Here is a 15,678-nt window from a genome sequence, read left to right as displayed (position 1 = left end):
TTGCAACACCAAAGCAAGAGGCGACGAGTTAGCGGTACCATGAAGATCATAGAACTTGCCAAACAAACTACGGACAAAGTTGTTGAAGTAAAAACGTGGAGGTGAGCAGTGATCCCACAACAACTGGCAAGATGGCCGCCCCCTGAGATGGATAAAAAAAACATTTTTACTCAACTCCTATTCCACAAACGCAATATTAACCAGAATACAGTGTTTAGACAAGTGGAGCTGCAGAACGTATTGTAAAGAATTGTTGGGGGTTGACTTCCCCTTTTAAGGGATACTTGACTCATTGAGCTGTTTTCTAACCTCGCCAGCCAGATTGATAATTGTGATTCACTCGATGGAGTTTTTCACATTATTCCGTTCGGGAAAGGCGGGACTTGCTGTACAATACTTTGAGTTGATTGGACGCTGCGACATGTTTGCACATTTGTTTTGACCAATCAAGGCAACGGATGAAAATGTCGTCTTGGAGGGGGCATGAGCATCTTAACCAGATAAAAATGCACCAAACCCCCTCTTGGGGTTGTTCAAATTCAACAAGAAAACGGTGAGTAATTCTGCGAGAACATCATTAATTGCAGCTCCCATTCGGCAGTTAGGTTTGTTTGTTTCCCCTCGCTATCGGCGCTTATTGGTTTTGTCCTGCCTAAACAACGGCTGATTGGTCCGATCGAATAAAGATCAGCTGCAAACGTATAAGCAGGAGCGGTACAAGATGTATTCTTCGGAGTTTGTGAACTGAGAATTCATCTTGCTGGCAAGGTTAACCATTTTCAGCAGTAAGAATATATTTTGTTTAATTGTGATAACTTGATAATTTTTCATGAATATTTAATACCCTTAAACTTTTTTTCTTGAATAATGTTAGTTTTATTAGTCAGATTGCATAATTGCACACTTGCAAAAAATCAACAGACAAGAAGAGTCCAACTGCCTCGATTACAACCCAGATGATTTTATATACTGTACTGTAGCTGTTCAGTCAGAGGAAGTGGAGTGTTTCCTGCTCACCCCCATCGTCCTCCACTCTTTTCTCACAGAGAAAATGTCTTTCGTCCTTCGTTAGGGTTGATTTATCAACTTAAGCCTTTTGCTTTACTTTGTTTGGTGGGCGCGTCCGCTTTAAAAGTTCAAATTCCAAAGCCTGGCCGTCAACGGGCCACTCCTGTGTGTGTCAGCCAGTCAGTCAACAAAACATTTGTGATGGTCAGCCTGGTATAGGAATAATGCTGCGAAAAAATTCACTTGTTGACATTGCCAAAATAAATGAACCATAGTCTCCAGAGTCACAGCATACATATTTTTCTTAAACCTTTTTACAATATAAGCTTTATGTAGGCTAAATGTGATATTTATTTAAAAAAAATAATAATAATAATTCTGGAGAGCTCAGTATTGTTCATTCGGTAATTTTACCGATTTGACATGTCATCATCATTGCTCTTTTTTTAAATGTATTTCTTTTTTTTAATTTTGTGTGTGTATTCATTCATTCACCAAAAACCTGATGAATTATTTTAAATGAAACCTCTTTAATCTTATAACTGCGTGAGCGCCTACGTACTTTACAAAAGTACTTGCGAACGAAACCCTAACTTCACGTATGCAGAAAAAAATTGAGATTCATAAAACCATGCGTAGACACACATACGCACACCTGCACGCAATTTCCCTTTATAAATGCCACACGTCCCAACCGTGCGCAGCTGATTCAACGCCGTTCCCTCGAAGTCTGCCTATTTCCCCCCCCATATTAGGCAATGCAAATCTACTCATTAATGGTTTTGCATATTCATAAGTAGCATGTGACAGTGATCGTCCAATCAAAACGATGGATGACGGACAGGGAAAGGCTAACTTCCCCATGATGTAGGCTACATTGATTTTTTTTTTGAAATAAAATAAAAATAAATAAAAAATACAAAGATGTACATTATGAAACCCTCATTGCAGAGTCAGACGGCTGTGATCATTGACCGCAGGGCGCACAGCGGCAAAAAAAATATAATACAATAATATTTTCGTATGATCCAAGTTGAGCATAAAGAAATGATTTCACCAATCTTAATTGTCTTTACTTGATGCACTATAGGAAAATTGAGTTGTCACTGCAGAGGCAATCAATAGCCCGCCTCATTATTATTATTAGTGGTAGTATCTATTATTATTTGTTGATTTGCAGGACAAAGCGTCGCGCTCCATAGCAAAGATGTTTGTACCTGACTATTCTAACTCATTTTTATCCGTATTGGTCTTGTGTCAATATAATAGTTTCATGTAGCCTTTTGTACTGCAATGACATTTGTGCTGACGGGCGGGTGAAATTACTGGAGGCGCGTAAATTGTTGCCCGGCGCGATGATGTCATGCGTGCAGTATTTGTCCACATTAGTTATCATTAATATGATTTATTGCATGAGGCTTTTTCAAGATAGGTGATGAACAAGAGAAGACGAGCGTTTAAAATGTTTAATTAAGTTCATTCGTGTGCTTTCTGCTGTCATCGGAGCAAGCCTGGAGCAAAACACAGTTTGAGGACTCGAAATGCACCACAAAGCTGACCAATATGAAACGACTCGAGCATTCTTTTGTTCTTACCAGAGGATTTTGAGAAACATTCTTTACCTATAAATGTACGCGTCGAAAGTAACAAGGACAATCTCTGGGTATCAAGCCTGGGTTGGCATTTAAAAAGGATGCATACCCCAATACAACTAACACTTGCTGTCGACTGAAGATGGCATCACGGCCTATTTATAGTGGGTGCTGTATAAATAAAGTTTTATTTGATTTAGATATTTTCAAAGGGAGATTGTTAAAAAAAAAAAAAAACTCTAAAATATTAAATTGAAGAGAATTTGCAGTTTTGATATTTAAGCAAGAAACATGACATGATTTGCCTTTGCGGGCCCCACAAAATGATGTGGCTGGCCAAATCTGGCCCCCAGGCCTTCAGTTTGACGCATGTGGCCTAGACTCTTCTTAAAACTGCTTTTGCAATCATTCCCGACTCCCCTGCCGTCATCTTCGTCATTCCTTCCTCGTCAGGCACGTACATCCCGAGGAAGGAGGTGGTTGTCCTGGAGACCATCAAGGCCACGGTGATCGGCGAGAACCAGGCCATACGACTGCGAGCTCGCAAAGAGGGCGTCGACCGCCAGGACGTGCAACGCGTCACGGGTGGGACACGCCTTCATTCGGCCTCACTTCCTGTTTGTTTATGGCAGTCGGAAAAGCCTCTGATTGGTTGCCACGAGGCCTTCTGGATTCCAAACCTCACTTTGTGTGCGTGTGATGTTCAGGTGAGGAGTGGCTGGTGAGCAAGGTGGGCGCGTACCTGCCAGGTGCGCACGAGGAGGTCATCGACATCGTCAACGCCTTCATCCTGACGGACAAGGTGCGACTTCCTACGCTTTTCCAAATCACATTTTGAGCGTCTTGGTGACAGTGCGGCCGGCGACCTCCGCCCCCTTCAGAAAGCGCTGCACGTGCGCGCCCTTCGACCTTTCCGTGACTCGGGGCGTCACGACCGTCGCACGGGAGAAGAGTGGCTGGTGACGATGGAGGACCGCGAGGCTCACGTGCCGTCGGTGGCTGAGGAAGTTGTGGGCGTGGTCAACGTCACCACTCTCAGCACGCGGCAGTATTGCGTCATCTTGGACCCGGTCGGACCCGAAGGGAAACCTCAGCTGGGCCAGAAGAGGGTCGTTAAGGTGAGCTCGGGACTGGCTCGTTTTCTGGGCCCAGTTGTATCTTATGAATCTGGATTTTGAAAACCCGTCTCTAACTTGGCGTTTCTGTCAAAAGTTTTTTCCAAACTGGTTTTAAGACGGCTATTAACTTCTTTCTGGGATGAAAAGATGTGTGATGGCTGTGGCCTTCACACATGTTATTCCTATATTTCAAACTTCACTCTTTTTCGGCATCTATCTACTTCCACATAATTCATCCGATTCTCGTCATTCCAATTTTCATATTCCTCAGTCACGCTATTTTAGGTTGTATTTCAATACCATTCAACATCATTCCACAGTTTTTATTCAGCCTTACAGCCTTCACATGTAATTTCTCCAGAAATTGCATTTTCTAGTATTATTATTGTCATCCTCCCTCCTTTGGTCATATAGCGCAATTGTTGTGGCAGCTGACTTGACTTGGGCCATTTGGCTGGTCTAATTTTACTTTCTATGGCCATCCCCAAATCACCTTCAATCGTGAATTTGATATGCTAAAAAAACAAAAACAATCGCTAATTATGTCATCTATTAAAATTTTATAGGCCAGCACCAGTCACTTCGTAGCAGCTGGTAGACAAAGGAAGTTTAAAAGTCAAAGATGTAATGCTGCACTTTGTAATAATTTGCCTTAAAATATCTTTACAATATCCTTTTTAGTTGACCATTTATGACTGAAACATTTTGTAATTAGTATGTTAACACCTTAGCTGTTCATAATGGGAACGCGTGCAAGTCTCGAGCCAATTGTTTTCAGACAGGATTCGGGTTTGAATTTCCTGCCCTCTGACTGCGGATATGAAGTCGTGTGAAGAAGGGAAAATGCAGTTTAATTTTTCGGCCACAGATGGCAGTAGTGATTTGAAATTCAATTTTCTGTGTCCAGTAGCTTAAACATGCACACTGATGCCTTTTGAAGAAAGCAGGCTGACTCAAATGTGCTTTATTGGCCAAAGCGCAACTGTACTTCTGACATTTCCTTAGGGTATTTTCACAAACTTGGTGTGCCCCCTCCTTAAGATGAATCATTATTTATCTTATTTCACAAAAGCAGAAGAGCGCGTTTTGACTAGTGAACTCCGAGGGATGACTTTGTATATAATGTACCAGCACGATATTTGTTTGTTTTATTCATGATAATATATCTCTATATTTGTATCAATTTGGTTTGAGACATGCTTATGGAACAATTACAAAGTTTCAAACTGCTGTTTTGTGATGTCCACCAGGGGGAGCGCTCGTTCTTCCTGCAGCCGGGCGAGTGTCTGGAAAAGGGAATTCAGGACGTGTTTGTGTTGTCTGAAGAGGAGGGACTTGTCCTGCGTGCCATTGAGGCCTTCACTGACACCCAGGAGGTGAGCCCCCACCCACTTGCCACCTGCACGGAGGTCAGCACCGTCTGGGCTACTTCCCGCCTTGTTCGATGCCTAAAGTAGCCATCTTGTGTTTGTAGGCTGCCATCGCTGTTGTTTTGCCTCAAAGGCAAAAGCGTAAACATACTGCTGAGGTTTTTTTTTTTTTTTTTAAACAAATCTGTCAATCGGGAAAAAGTTCACTGGCAGAGAAATAAGGGTGACTTCCTGTCTGAGGTGTTCCCACCCCGCTTTCTTCCCCCCCTCCCGCATGTCACATGGCCGCCCCCTCTCCCCATTGCCATTTTTCCTCCCCGCTTCTCCAGTGCCCCCCCTTTTCCTCCCCGCCCCGCCCACCCTCCCCACCCATCAGCTCGCTAACCCTGGTCTCCGCCTTCCTCCGGCCCCTCCCCCGTTCTCTTTGCCAGCGCGAGGAGGTGGATTCCGAACAGGAAGAGGAGGAGGAAGAGCGCGAGCGCAGCAAGCGTCGTCGTCACGGCCCCATCCTCCGTCGCCCCGGCGACCGCTGGATGCTGCGAGGACCCGTCGAGTACGTGCCCCCCTCCCAAGTGGAGGTGATGCTCAGGCGCCACGCCATCCCGCTGGACGAGCACGAGGGAATCTACGTCAGGGACATAAAGAGCGGAAAGGTAACGCCCCAAAAACACGAAATGAGAGGTGCAACAACTAATTGATTAATCATTATTATCACTATTTTATGAGAATAAATAACACAAATAAATTAAAAAAAATAATTAATAAATATAATAATGATATTCATAGTAATAATATTTATTATGAAAAATAAAAATTGACAATAAATATATAAATATATATATTTTATAATACCAATATTTTGACAATCGAAGAATTGCTTAGAGAACCAAAAGTTTCGGGTCACTCGGCACCAATTTGAGGCTGTGTGAGAGCCCGATGTCGTTCACAGCAGTCTTGTGACATGCCGACTTACTGGATTTCAGGTGCGCGCCGTGATTGGCCAGACGTACATGCTGACCCAGGATGAGGAACTGTGGTCTAAGGAGCTCCCCGCCAATGTGGAGGCCCTACTGGCGTCCCCCCGAGACCCCCTGGCCGACCGCTCCAACAGAAGGAACCTAAGTGAGGATCTGGGGGATGCACCACGGGACAAGACCCTGGTGGTCTCCTTCCGGGTCCCGCACAACGCCGCCGTCCAGGTCTACGACTACCGCGCCAAGAGCGCCCGCGTGGTCTTCGGGCCCGAGCGCGTCATGCTGGGGCCCGACGAGCAGTTCACTGTCCTGTCGCTATCCGGCGATCGGCCCAAACGGAGCAACGTCATCAAGGCCGTCTGCCTCCTGCTCGGACCCGACTTCTTTACCGACATCATCACCATCGAGACGGCAGACCACGCCAGGCTGCAGCTGCAGCTCTCCTACAACTGGTACGTGTGCGCTCGCTTGCGTGTGTGCGTGCATCTGCGTGCCTAATGCGCCGCTTTCGCACTCTCAGGCACTTTGACGTGAAGCCGCCCGTGGACCCTGAAGATGCCGCCGCCCTCTTCTCTGTTCCGGACTTTGTGGGCGACGCCTGCAAGGCCGTCGCCTCGCGGGTTCGAGGCGCTGTCGCCTCCGTGCAGTTTGATGACTTCCACAAGGTTTTGTGCCGCTTTCTTTGACACGTTCAGTCTGATATCCTCGAATCGGTGACATTGGTGGAGGATGGCGGATGAGTGAAAATCTGCTAATAATTCAGTTCTCTCAAAAGTTAAATTGGTGGCTAATCCACAACTCCAATCAACTATAAATATGCACTACAGCTACATTATGCAGTAAGCAAGTATTCTGTTGCAAAACTGCACAGCCCTTGGACTGACTGATTTTCCTGGACTGTGCTTTCGTTTGCACTCAAATTAATTTGGCACCACATAGCCCCTCCCTCTCTCCCGCCACGCACTGCTCGGGACTGCTGCCTGGCTAGCTCGGCTGTCCTGTCCAATTCTGAAATCCAACTCTTATCTAACCTGTTCTTTGTCTGTCCTTCCTCAAAGCTAATTCGTTCCCACAAAAAATCCATCACAATCTAATAACTGTGGGATGAGGTCGTAGCACTCGTGACCCGAAACGCAAACGGATGCCAGATGACATTCCGCTTGTTCTTGGCAGAACTCCAACCGCATCATTTGCTCGGCCGTGTTTGGCTTTGACGAGAAGCTGGCGGTGCGGTCCAGCCTCCGCTTCCACCAGAACCGACTGGTCATCAGCAGCGTGGACATCCAGTCGGTGGAACCCGTCGACCAACGCACACGTGACGCCCTGCAGAAAAGCGTCCAGCTGGCCATCGAGATCACCACCAACTCCCAGGAGGCCGCCGCCAGGTGACCAAAATCGCAACCGGTCTTGAAATCTCACGGCGTGACATCATTTTTGGGCCGATGAAGTCAACTTGAAATTAACAGGCACGAAGCTGAGCGTCTGGAGCAGGAAGCTCGCGGGAAGCTGGAGCGGCAGAAGATCACCGACCAGGCGGAGGCCGAGCGGGCCAGGAAGGAGCTCCTGGAGCTGGAGGCCCTCAGGTGACTTCCTCGTTGTCCACCGTCATGCCTTCCTCGCCGCCTGCCGATCCTGTTTCTGTGTCCTCATGTTTCTCCGTCTGCGTTGTCCGTCAGCGCCGCCGTGGAGAGCACCGGCGCCGCCAAGGCCGAAGCCCAGTCCCGAGCCGAGGCGGCTCGCATTCAGGGAGAGGCGGCCGTCCACGAGGCCAAGCTGAAGGCCGAGGCTCAGCACATCGAGGCGGTACGTCGCTACGCCGTTCAGGCCTGAGCAGACGGAGGCTTGGATCAGCACCAGGATGCTTCTGTTCATGTTGACTCATTCGAACCCAAAAACGTAGAAATAATTTTTTTAATACTTTGTCATTCACTCCCAAAAACGCATTTATACGTTTTTTGTGTTTTTATGCTAGAGCATACAGAAGGCTTTTCATACAGCTTCTGACATGCAATGGTAGTATTACTAAAAAACGGCCAGTAGGTGGCAGCAGAGTATAAGATCAGCCAGGGCCATGTTGCAACAAGCTCTTTTTGCCAGTGTTTAAGCTCTATGTCTTAGCTTAATGCTATATGCTGCAAAATGGAAATAGAAATAGAAATAGACCCCCCCCCCCCATAAAAGAAGAGACTCTAATCTTTCTTCTGGTAAGTTCTATGTTTTTATAACAATAGGAAAGAATATTCTGTGGACCTTGCAAAATCTGTCAAAATTCAGTAAAACAGCCGGGAACGAAGGGGGTTGCTTGTGAATGAGTTAACCCTTGAGTTAACCCCAAAATTAAATTTTTGAAAATGTCTTTGTTAATGATGATGATGATGATGTAAAATTCAATTTATTGTGAAAATTAGTACACACCAATTATGTCACAGTTGTGGTGAAACCAGAAGTCGGCCATCATTAGAATGTGGCTGACAGTCACGTGTACTTGCAGGAGGCGGAGCTGCAGCGGCTGGCGAAGGCTCGCGAGCAGGAGCTGAGCTACAGGAAGCAGATGGACCAACTGGAGGTGGAGAAGCAGGAACGGATCGCCAGCATCGAGAGCGAACGCTTCCGCCAGCTCGTCACCAGCCTGGGCAGCGACACGCTCGCCGATATAGCGCGCGCCGGACCCGAGCTGCAGGTACGTGTGACGTCATTGCGTGCGAAGCATCGAATTTGTTGATTAACGATGTTGCGGTCATTTATTGCATAATTCGCAACTCTGACTTGGCCGATCCGAGGTCACGTGACTTTCCTGCTCGTTTTGTTTAGGTGAAAATGCTGCAGGCGCTCGGCCTCAAGTCCACGCTCATCACGGACGGCTCGTCCCCCATCAACCTCTTCACCACCGCCAATGGCCTACTGGGGGCGCTGTGACCCAGAGAAGGAAACCCTTTGCTTTAAGAGAAACTGCAGCAAAACCAAATCGATAACCAAAAATAGTGCAAATATATCAAAATGTAGGAGAATACCATATATACATATAAGCACAGCTTGCACCTTTTTCTCTGTGTGAAGGAAATAAAGCATGTATGCAAAAACATACTTTGTGTGTGGAAGTTGATGAATGCTGACATCAGTGGTACTTTAACGGCATAGTACGGTAGTCCCAGAGGCGTAGCTTTCCATTAGGCAAACCAGGTAATTACTTGGGGCTTCCGAGTCAGAGGGGCCCCCAGAGGGCCACCCACATTTCACACAAACCGCATACAGTATCTTATTCGTTTACATTAGGAGTGCCAAAGTGCAATGACAACTGACCGTCTCAAATTCCCTAAAGGGGCCCCGTGAGCCAAACCCGCCCCTCCCCCACTTGTTGCTCCTCAGTCACGGCGTGCGTGCGCTAGTGTAAACAAATAATAGGGTGACGGGAGATTCTCCGACAAGACTGGCAAGATGAAGAGGGGCGATCCATCTGGGAGTGAAAAGAAAGGAGGGAAAAACGAGTGGTGAGACTAATTATAAAGTTAGTTGTTTATGAGAAGATCGAGGCAGAGCCACTTTTGAAAATGGCTTGAACATATGTTGAATCAAGCGAGTTCATTTAGTAGTCTAAATATTAAAGCTTGAAGATCCAGTAAAACTCAAATCTCTTATTATATAAAGCAAATAGCAATCAACTTCCAAGTAAAATACAAGTTGCTTACTTACAGTCCTGTGTGTTTTTGATGTCTCCCTCCTCCAACACAGTTGAGAGGCTCCTGCAGAACGTAATGATGAGCTGATTATTTGAAACACCTGGGTTAGAGGCAGGACACACCGAAAACATGACTACCCCCGCCTTAGCATATATTTACCCTCTCTCTTAGCTGTATTGCAGGGCCTTAGAACATTTTTTTTCTTCTTCTTGTACAGCATTTTGTTTCTCATCTTCAATTGATGTTCATGAGTGGTGTTTCTTATGTTGAGCATTAATGCTCAGAGAGAAAAATTCCAGCTCCTGTATGATGTACATTATGATGGGGTAGGCGTCTATAAGCTCTTGCTTCAGCCTACTGCTTTTGGACTTCAACACAATATATATAAGTGTTTGTCTTAAATCTATCATGCCCAAATAGACTAACCTTAAAAAAAAAAGTTGATGCTTTAAGATGCAGATGTGCAATTTTAAAATGTAACATGCAAGCCCCCCACCAAATTATCAAACTTGTCAAATTATCGTCACATTGGGCCGTCACATGATGGCACAGAAGGGCGGAGCTTCAGTCATTTCCTTCATCCGTCTCAAATGTTTATGATTGAAGTTCTGAAAATGGATGGATGGGTTACGCCATGTTGATTATAGATTAGATTGGTTAGCTCACCTGCTTCACAGGTTAGAGGTCGTGGGTTTGTGCGTGTTTCCCACTAACCCAAAGTCAGCTGGGAACCATCAGCAGAAGTACCCCAGAGAAGAAAGATCCATTACATGATTGAGTCAAGACCCCCCCCCCCCCCCCCCCCACCCAACACACACACACACACACACACACACACACACACACACACACACACACACACACACACACACACCAAGCCATGTCACTCTGTTCCATGAGGACGTTCCTCCTCCATCTTTTTCTTTTTTCTTTCCACTTATTTCATTTCATCCTGTAGTCCATTTTTATTAGTGCTCCTTTCTCCCTACCCCCTCCCACTTAGACACCTCGCCTCACAGGCACACAGACTCCGGAACACCAACACACACACACACACGCACACGCACACACACACACACAAAGGTCTTTGAATAATTGATTAGAGTGATGTGAAAGTACCGAGTGGCTGTGATCTCTGCATCCCGCCAGCCTCTTGGTGCCATAATGACTGTTGCCGTGGCAATGCGCCGGTTCAGTCTTAATCATCTTTATCATCAGTCATAATAATGAGATTGGGTCAGCATTCACGTGTAAAGTGAGCTTTATTTTGAAATCTTATAAATGCGTGCATGCGCTGATAGACATCCCATAATAGTCATGAAGTAGCTGAGTGGGCGGTACAAAAGAGAATAGAAATAGAAAAATACAAAGGTCACATGTTACAAAATAATAGTGCAAACGGTGTTGTCATGGACGCATTTGAACATTTTGAAACATATTTTTAAAAAGCAAATGTTCTTAAATTCATAAAAATGTGAGCAAATCAAATAAAAAAAGTAACAATGTTTTCTATTTTAACAAAACAGATGCATGTCTTGCTAAGAACAGTTTTGGTAATTTTGAAAACCGCCACATTAGCGTCAAGCTAGCTTCAAGTCAAGCTTGTGTAAACAATCTTGCGGCAGGTGGATTTTTTTGGGGGGGGGGGGGGGGTCAGAATACAAAGTCAAGAGTTCATGATTGAAGACTTAATTGTTCATAAAATGTGAAAAATCAAACAAAGAACCCACAAAACATTCATTCGAAAAAAATAAATCCTGCTCACAACATTTTCGGCCGCTAATACTGAAAACGGACACATTAGCATCAAATTAGCGTAGAGTCGGTAAACAATCGTGCGGCAGGCAAACTTATTTGTTGGTCAGAATACAATTTTCATGCGCACGCAAGACCAAACTGCGTCAAGGTTAGTAGGTGAGGTTAGCTTAGTGGCGCTAGTGGTTGGTTAGCATATTGTTTATTAGTAAACCAGCATGCTAATTAGGAGTGTAACAATGAACTATTTTGATCATCAATTAAGCGTTTAGAAAGCGTGTTTAACCTACAACTATCCAATTCCTTGGAATTTCCACGTCTCAACATGAAATGTTCTCCAATTTCTCGAATCCTCCTTGAAGGAAGATTGATTGTCTTAGTGTTTTGGTTTTTTTGTGTTCAAATGATGACCTTTGCAGAAATCCACTTTTACTTTAGAAAACAATGGTCAAGATTTTTGCCAATTTTCTGGCGGATGTTGCGGACCAAACCAGGAACAGAATCAGAATGAATTCATGTTTGTGCATTTTCTGCACTGTTAATTTGAAATAATGTTTTTGAAGATAGGGATGGAAATTTACACATTTATCCGATTTATGAATTAATTGAAAAAATAAGTTAGATTAATCGATCATCAAAATTATCGTTAGTTGCTACGCTTATTTACAGTGCTACTGAAAGGAGGCCATGTGGCAAAGTGTCAGAGGTTGGAAACATGCAGCATTACACAAGATTCCTCCGTGACCGTAGCGTGTTCGCCAACATGTACGAGCGGTCGCCATGGTTACGGACGGCACAAACAGGCTGAAGGTTTGTAAACATTCAAATGCGCAAAAATGTTTTTGGGTTTCTTTTGTCGGTCATGCAGAAGACGTTCCCCGCTGCTAACGTCGTTGAATGCCGTTGGTCTCCGTGGCAACAAGGGCTCCCGTGGCGGAGGTAGAACATCAGGCACATGCTCGTCGTGCAGGAACAGGAAGTCGGCGCGGGGCGTCCCCCGGATGGAAGGCGGCGCCGGTGCGTTATCCCGATTTCAAAATCACTGAAGGAATAAGAGAAAACAAAACAAAAAGTGTCGAGCTGCGTTTGAAATCAAGCTCTCTTTCCTTGCTCCTCTCTAAGCGCTACAGGATACGGTAGACCTGTCTTAGATAGTTCCTCAACTAAAAAAATGGCTTTGTAGTGATTGGGGAGTCGTCCTCGTATTCATGAAATTAAAGCTAATAACACAAATGATCCACCAAAATGGCTGTTTGTGGCGGGATTTGCGAAGCGGGTCAACAAATGTGAGAGCTTAACGTAAAGCGCATCTTACGTTCGCGGTTGAGTGCGATGGCGGCCGCGATGATGGCGATGCCTCCCAAGATGGCCACCACGGATAGCACCATGGCGTTGCGGCCCAAGCGCCGGGCGCCGTCCACGTTCCCCTGCTGCAAGCTGTTGCGAGACTGAAACAACACCGCGCCGTCAGGCTGGCTCAGCTAACGCTAAGGCTAGCATAATGTCACGAGTTTGAGGTCAAGAAGGTCTGAATGGGGTTGATCAGTCACAACATGTATTAGTACATTAGCCATTTTGTACTTAGCATCTGTGTTTGTGTTAATTAGCTGTCCTAACACATTCACAGTCACCGACGTGAAGCTTACTTCACGTTTGAGCAGCCGTCGGTGAGCTTAGCTGTCGAGTTAACGTAGCCTCGCTATCTTTATGGGTTGTATGGTGCAGGATGGATTTAAATGTGCTCGCCATTGTTTCTCTTGTCTTTGAGTTGTTTTCGTTTTCCCCATTTTAAATAAAAAAAAACTTCATCTGTCGTGAACTGGTCGTTGGACTGCAATATGTGATGTGTCAAAGGTTAGATGATCCTAGGACCTACTGGCAGGGTTACCCAGGGCAAGCAGGGACCATACAAAGCATGGCTCAAAACCTGCTATGATAGACAAAAGCTTTGGATGACGCAGTGATGCCGATCCTGTATTGTCCGGTCATGGTGAAGAAAGAGCTAAGCTTAAAGGCAAAGCTCCCGATTTACCGGTCACCATCTGTGGGTAATGATCAAAGGAACAAGATGGCGGATACACCAACTATCCCTTGAGATAGGATGAGAAGCTTTGTCACCCAGAAGGGGCTCAGAGTAGAACTGCTGCTCCTCTAAGAGGACCGAGATGAGATGGCTCGGGTATCTGCTTTGGATGCCGACTGAGATGTTCCAGGCACATTCTTCTGGGAGGAGCTTACGGGGACAACCCAGGACTTGGAATACCTTGGGTCCATACTTTGGATCCAAGCGGAAGGGCTAGATGAAGTCTGGAATGGAAGAGGTTGGATGAATTGGATGACTCGGCCTGAGACCGGACTTGACTTGCCCAAGACAAAATGAAGAGACTTTCTTGAGACTTCCGCCCACCTGTGCCGAGAGTCCCCACCTGTGGGTCAAGCTAACATGCTAGCACCTACCATGACTGAGAAGGTGAGGGCCACGATGTTGATGGGCCACAGCGGGCAGAAGCAGGACAGGATGGCCAGCATCAGGTAGTCCGGAGGTTTGGATTCTTGGGCCGGACCCTCCGTGGCGGCGCTGGGCCGGCGACCGATCGACGGCCGCGGGGAGTTGAGCGACGGCCTCGGGGAATTGGGCGCCGCTGAACCCGACCGGCTGCCCGAACGAGGACGCCCGTTAGCGTGACCCCCTTTGGCCGGGCTGGACGGGGACGTGGCGGCGGGACCCACGCCGTTAGCTGGGGGTGGAGACAAGGTGTCTGCGTTCTCATTTGATTAGACGGAGACAAGTGGGAGGGAATCGTACTTACCGGTCTCACCGTTCACTGCCAGGTGCTCCGTGGTTCCCGTGGTAGGGGGCGGGGCTTGTTGGATGCCACTACCCGGTTGGCACGTAACTGCAGCACGCTCGTCATCTTCGCCTCCTGGACGCTGCGACTCGTCCATGCTGCCGGAGGGGCGGGGCCACACAGATGGAAAAGGTCGACTGGAAACAAAAAAGAAGATACGCTTTGCTGTGATCTTCAAGATGCGGTTCTTCTAAATCATCTCAACGCCTCGCCCTAAACAAAAAAAAAAGTATCCACAGCCAATCCGAGGTCCTGAGCAGACATTGAGCCAATGAGCAAGAAAGCCGCGTCAGTAATGCATGCTGATCGAGCAAACGCAGTGATGGATACTTTCACGGTATCGGGTGCAAAGTGACTGACAGGTGAGCAGTCAGCTTCTGCTTCTTCATCTCCTTTTCTTTTGCTCTTTTGGACGAGCAGCTGCAACAAACGCCCCCTGGTGGCAGCTCCCGCCCTCACCACGAACCACACCGCTTCTCGTTTTATTTTGAAAAACCATCAAGGCGGAGACCGAATCAACCACACCTCACATTTGCACACCAAAGGAATGTCATGTACCTAAGAACGCATTCAAACGCTCCACCAAGTCTACACGTAGGTGTGACATGAAACACACACGCACGCACACACGCACACACGCACACACACACACACACACACACACACACACACACACACACACACACACACACACACACACACACACACACACTCAGTTCTTACCTGCTCTAACAAAGCGGGAGCTGCAGAGTGTTCATTTTTTTGTGAGCAGAAGAAGAAAGCCGCAATCCGCCGATATCAATTACAACAATGGTGATCAATAATGATTCTCATTGATCATGATCATTAGATTGTCGTCATTATTTTCATGCGTGATGATGCTGATCTGGAGTCCAAATGCTGGAAGGTCTGTTGAAGATGATGAAGGTGATGAAGACTCTGCTGCAGCTTGACTGCAACAACTGCAAAGGAGGGGAGGGTGTGCGCGTGTGCGAGCGTGTGCGTGTGTGAGGGGGTCTTCTCATTGAGTGAACGTCAAGAGATTGACGGTAGAACGTGTGCCTATGCTTAGCCTTTCAAAATAAAAGTGTGTCAGCCACATTTGCTGTATATATCCATTAATCAATTTGCTACACATTAAGCATAGAGAGAATGTTGCTTTGACACGCAGACACGCCCCCTTCCCAGAGGCTAACATGCTAACTTGACTGGAGCTACTGCTAAAGTGTAGCTCTTGTTTTGAAGGGCCGGCAGCTGACTTCCGGCGTGCTGGAGCACGACTGCGTTGTGTTTAAAGCAGCGTCACAACAATGCACCAACACACTCAGCATTGGC

General features: G+C 46.4%; 2 protein-coding genes across 2 annotated transcripts in view; one reads left to right on the top strand and one right to left on the bottom strand.

The window, feature by feature from the left end:
• mvp (major vault protein) overlaps nt 1-9,146 on the top strand; it is an 11,538-nt gene extending 2,392 nt beyond the window's left edge. The window contains exons 5-16 of the mRNA XM_086089284.1: nt 3,054-3,185; nt 3,308-3,402; nt 3,482-3,718; nt 4,969-5,094; nt 5,520-5,741; nt 6,072-6,514; nt 6,583-6,727; nt 7,236-7,447; nt 7,529-7,645; nt 7,739-7,865; nt 8,554-8,742; nt 8,874-9,146. Of these exons, the coding sequence (XP_085945410.1) occupies nt 3,054-3,185; nt 3,308-3,402; nt 3,482-3,718; nt 4,969-5,094; nt 5,520-5,741; nt 6,072-6,514; nt 6,583-6,727; nt 7,236-7,447; nt 7,529-7,645; nt 7,739-7,865; nt 8,554-8,742; nt 8,874-8,978 (2,150 nt within the window). The 3' untranslated portion in view covers nt 8,979-9,146. The remainder of the gene's footprint in view (nt 1-3,053; nt 3,186-3,307; nt 3,403-3,481; nt 3,719-4,968; nt 5,095-5,519; nt 5,742-6,071; nt 6,515-6,582; nt 6,728-7,235; nt 7,448-7,528; nt 7,646-7,738; nt 7,866-8,553; nt 8,743-8,873) is intronic.
• Nucleotides 9,147-10,982: 1,836 nt separating this feature from the next.
• Nucleotides 10,983-15,345, bottom strand: LOC147181511 (proline-rich transmembrane protein 2). Its single transcript, XM_086075804.1, has 5 exons — nt 15,067-15,345; nt 14,305-14,480; nt 13,952-14,232; nt 12,810-12,942; nt 10,983-12,536 (listed from the first exon to the last, which is right to left on the bottom strand). The coding sequence occupies exons 2-5, from the start codon at nt 14,438-14,440 to the stop codon at nt 12,517-12,519; spliced, it is 570 nt and encodes a 189-aa protein (XP_085931930.1). The 5' UTR covers nt 14,441-14,480; nt 15,067-15,345; the 3' UTR covers nt 10,983-12,516.
• Between the last annotated feature and the right edge of the window lie 333 nt (nt 15,346-15,678).

This window comes from Leptonotus elevatus, chromosome 1 (genome assembly GCF_054856555.1).
Source record: "Leptonotus elevatus isolate MCC_2025b chromosome 1, RoL_Lele_1.0, whole genome shotgun sequence".
Taxonomy (NCBI): Eukaryota; Metazoa; Chordata; class Actinopteri; order Syngnathiformes; family Syngnathidae; genus Leptonotus; species Leptonotus elevatus.
This window is presented reverse-complemented; position numbering and strand designations above follow the sequence as displayed.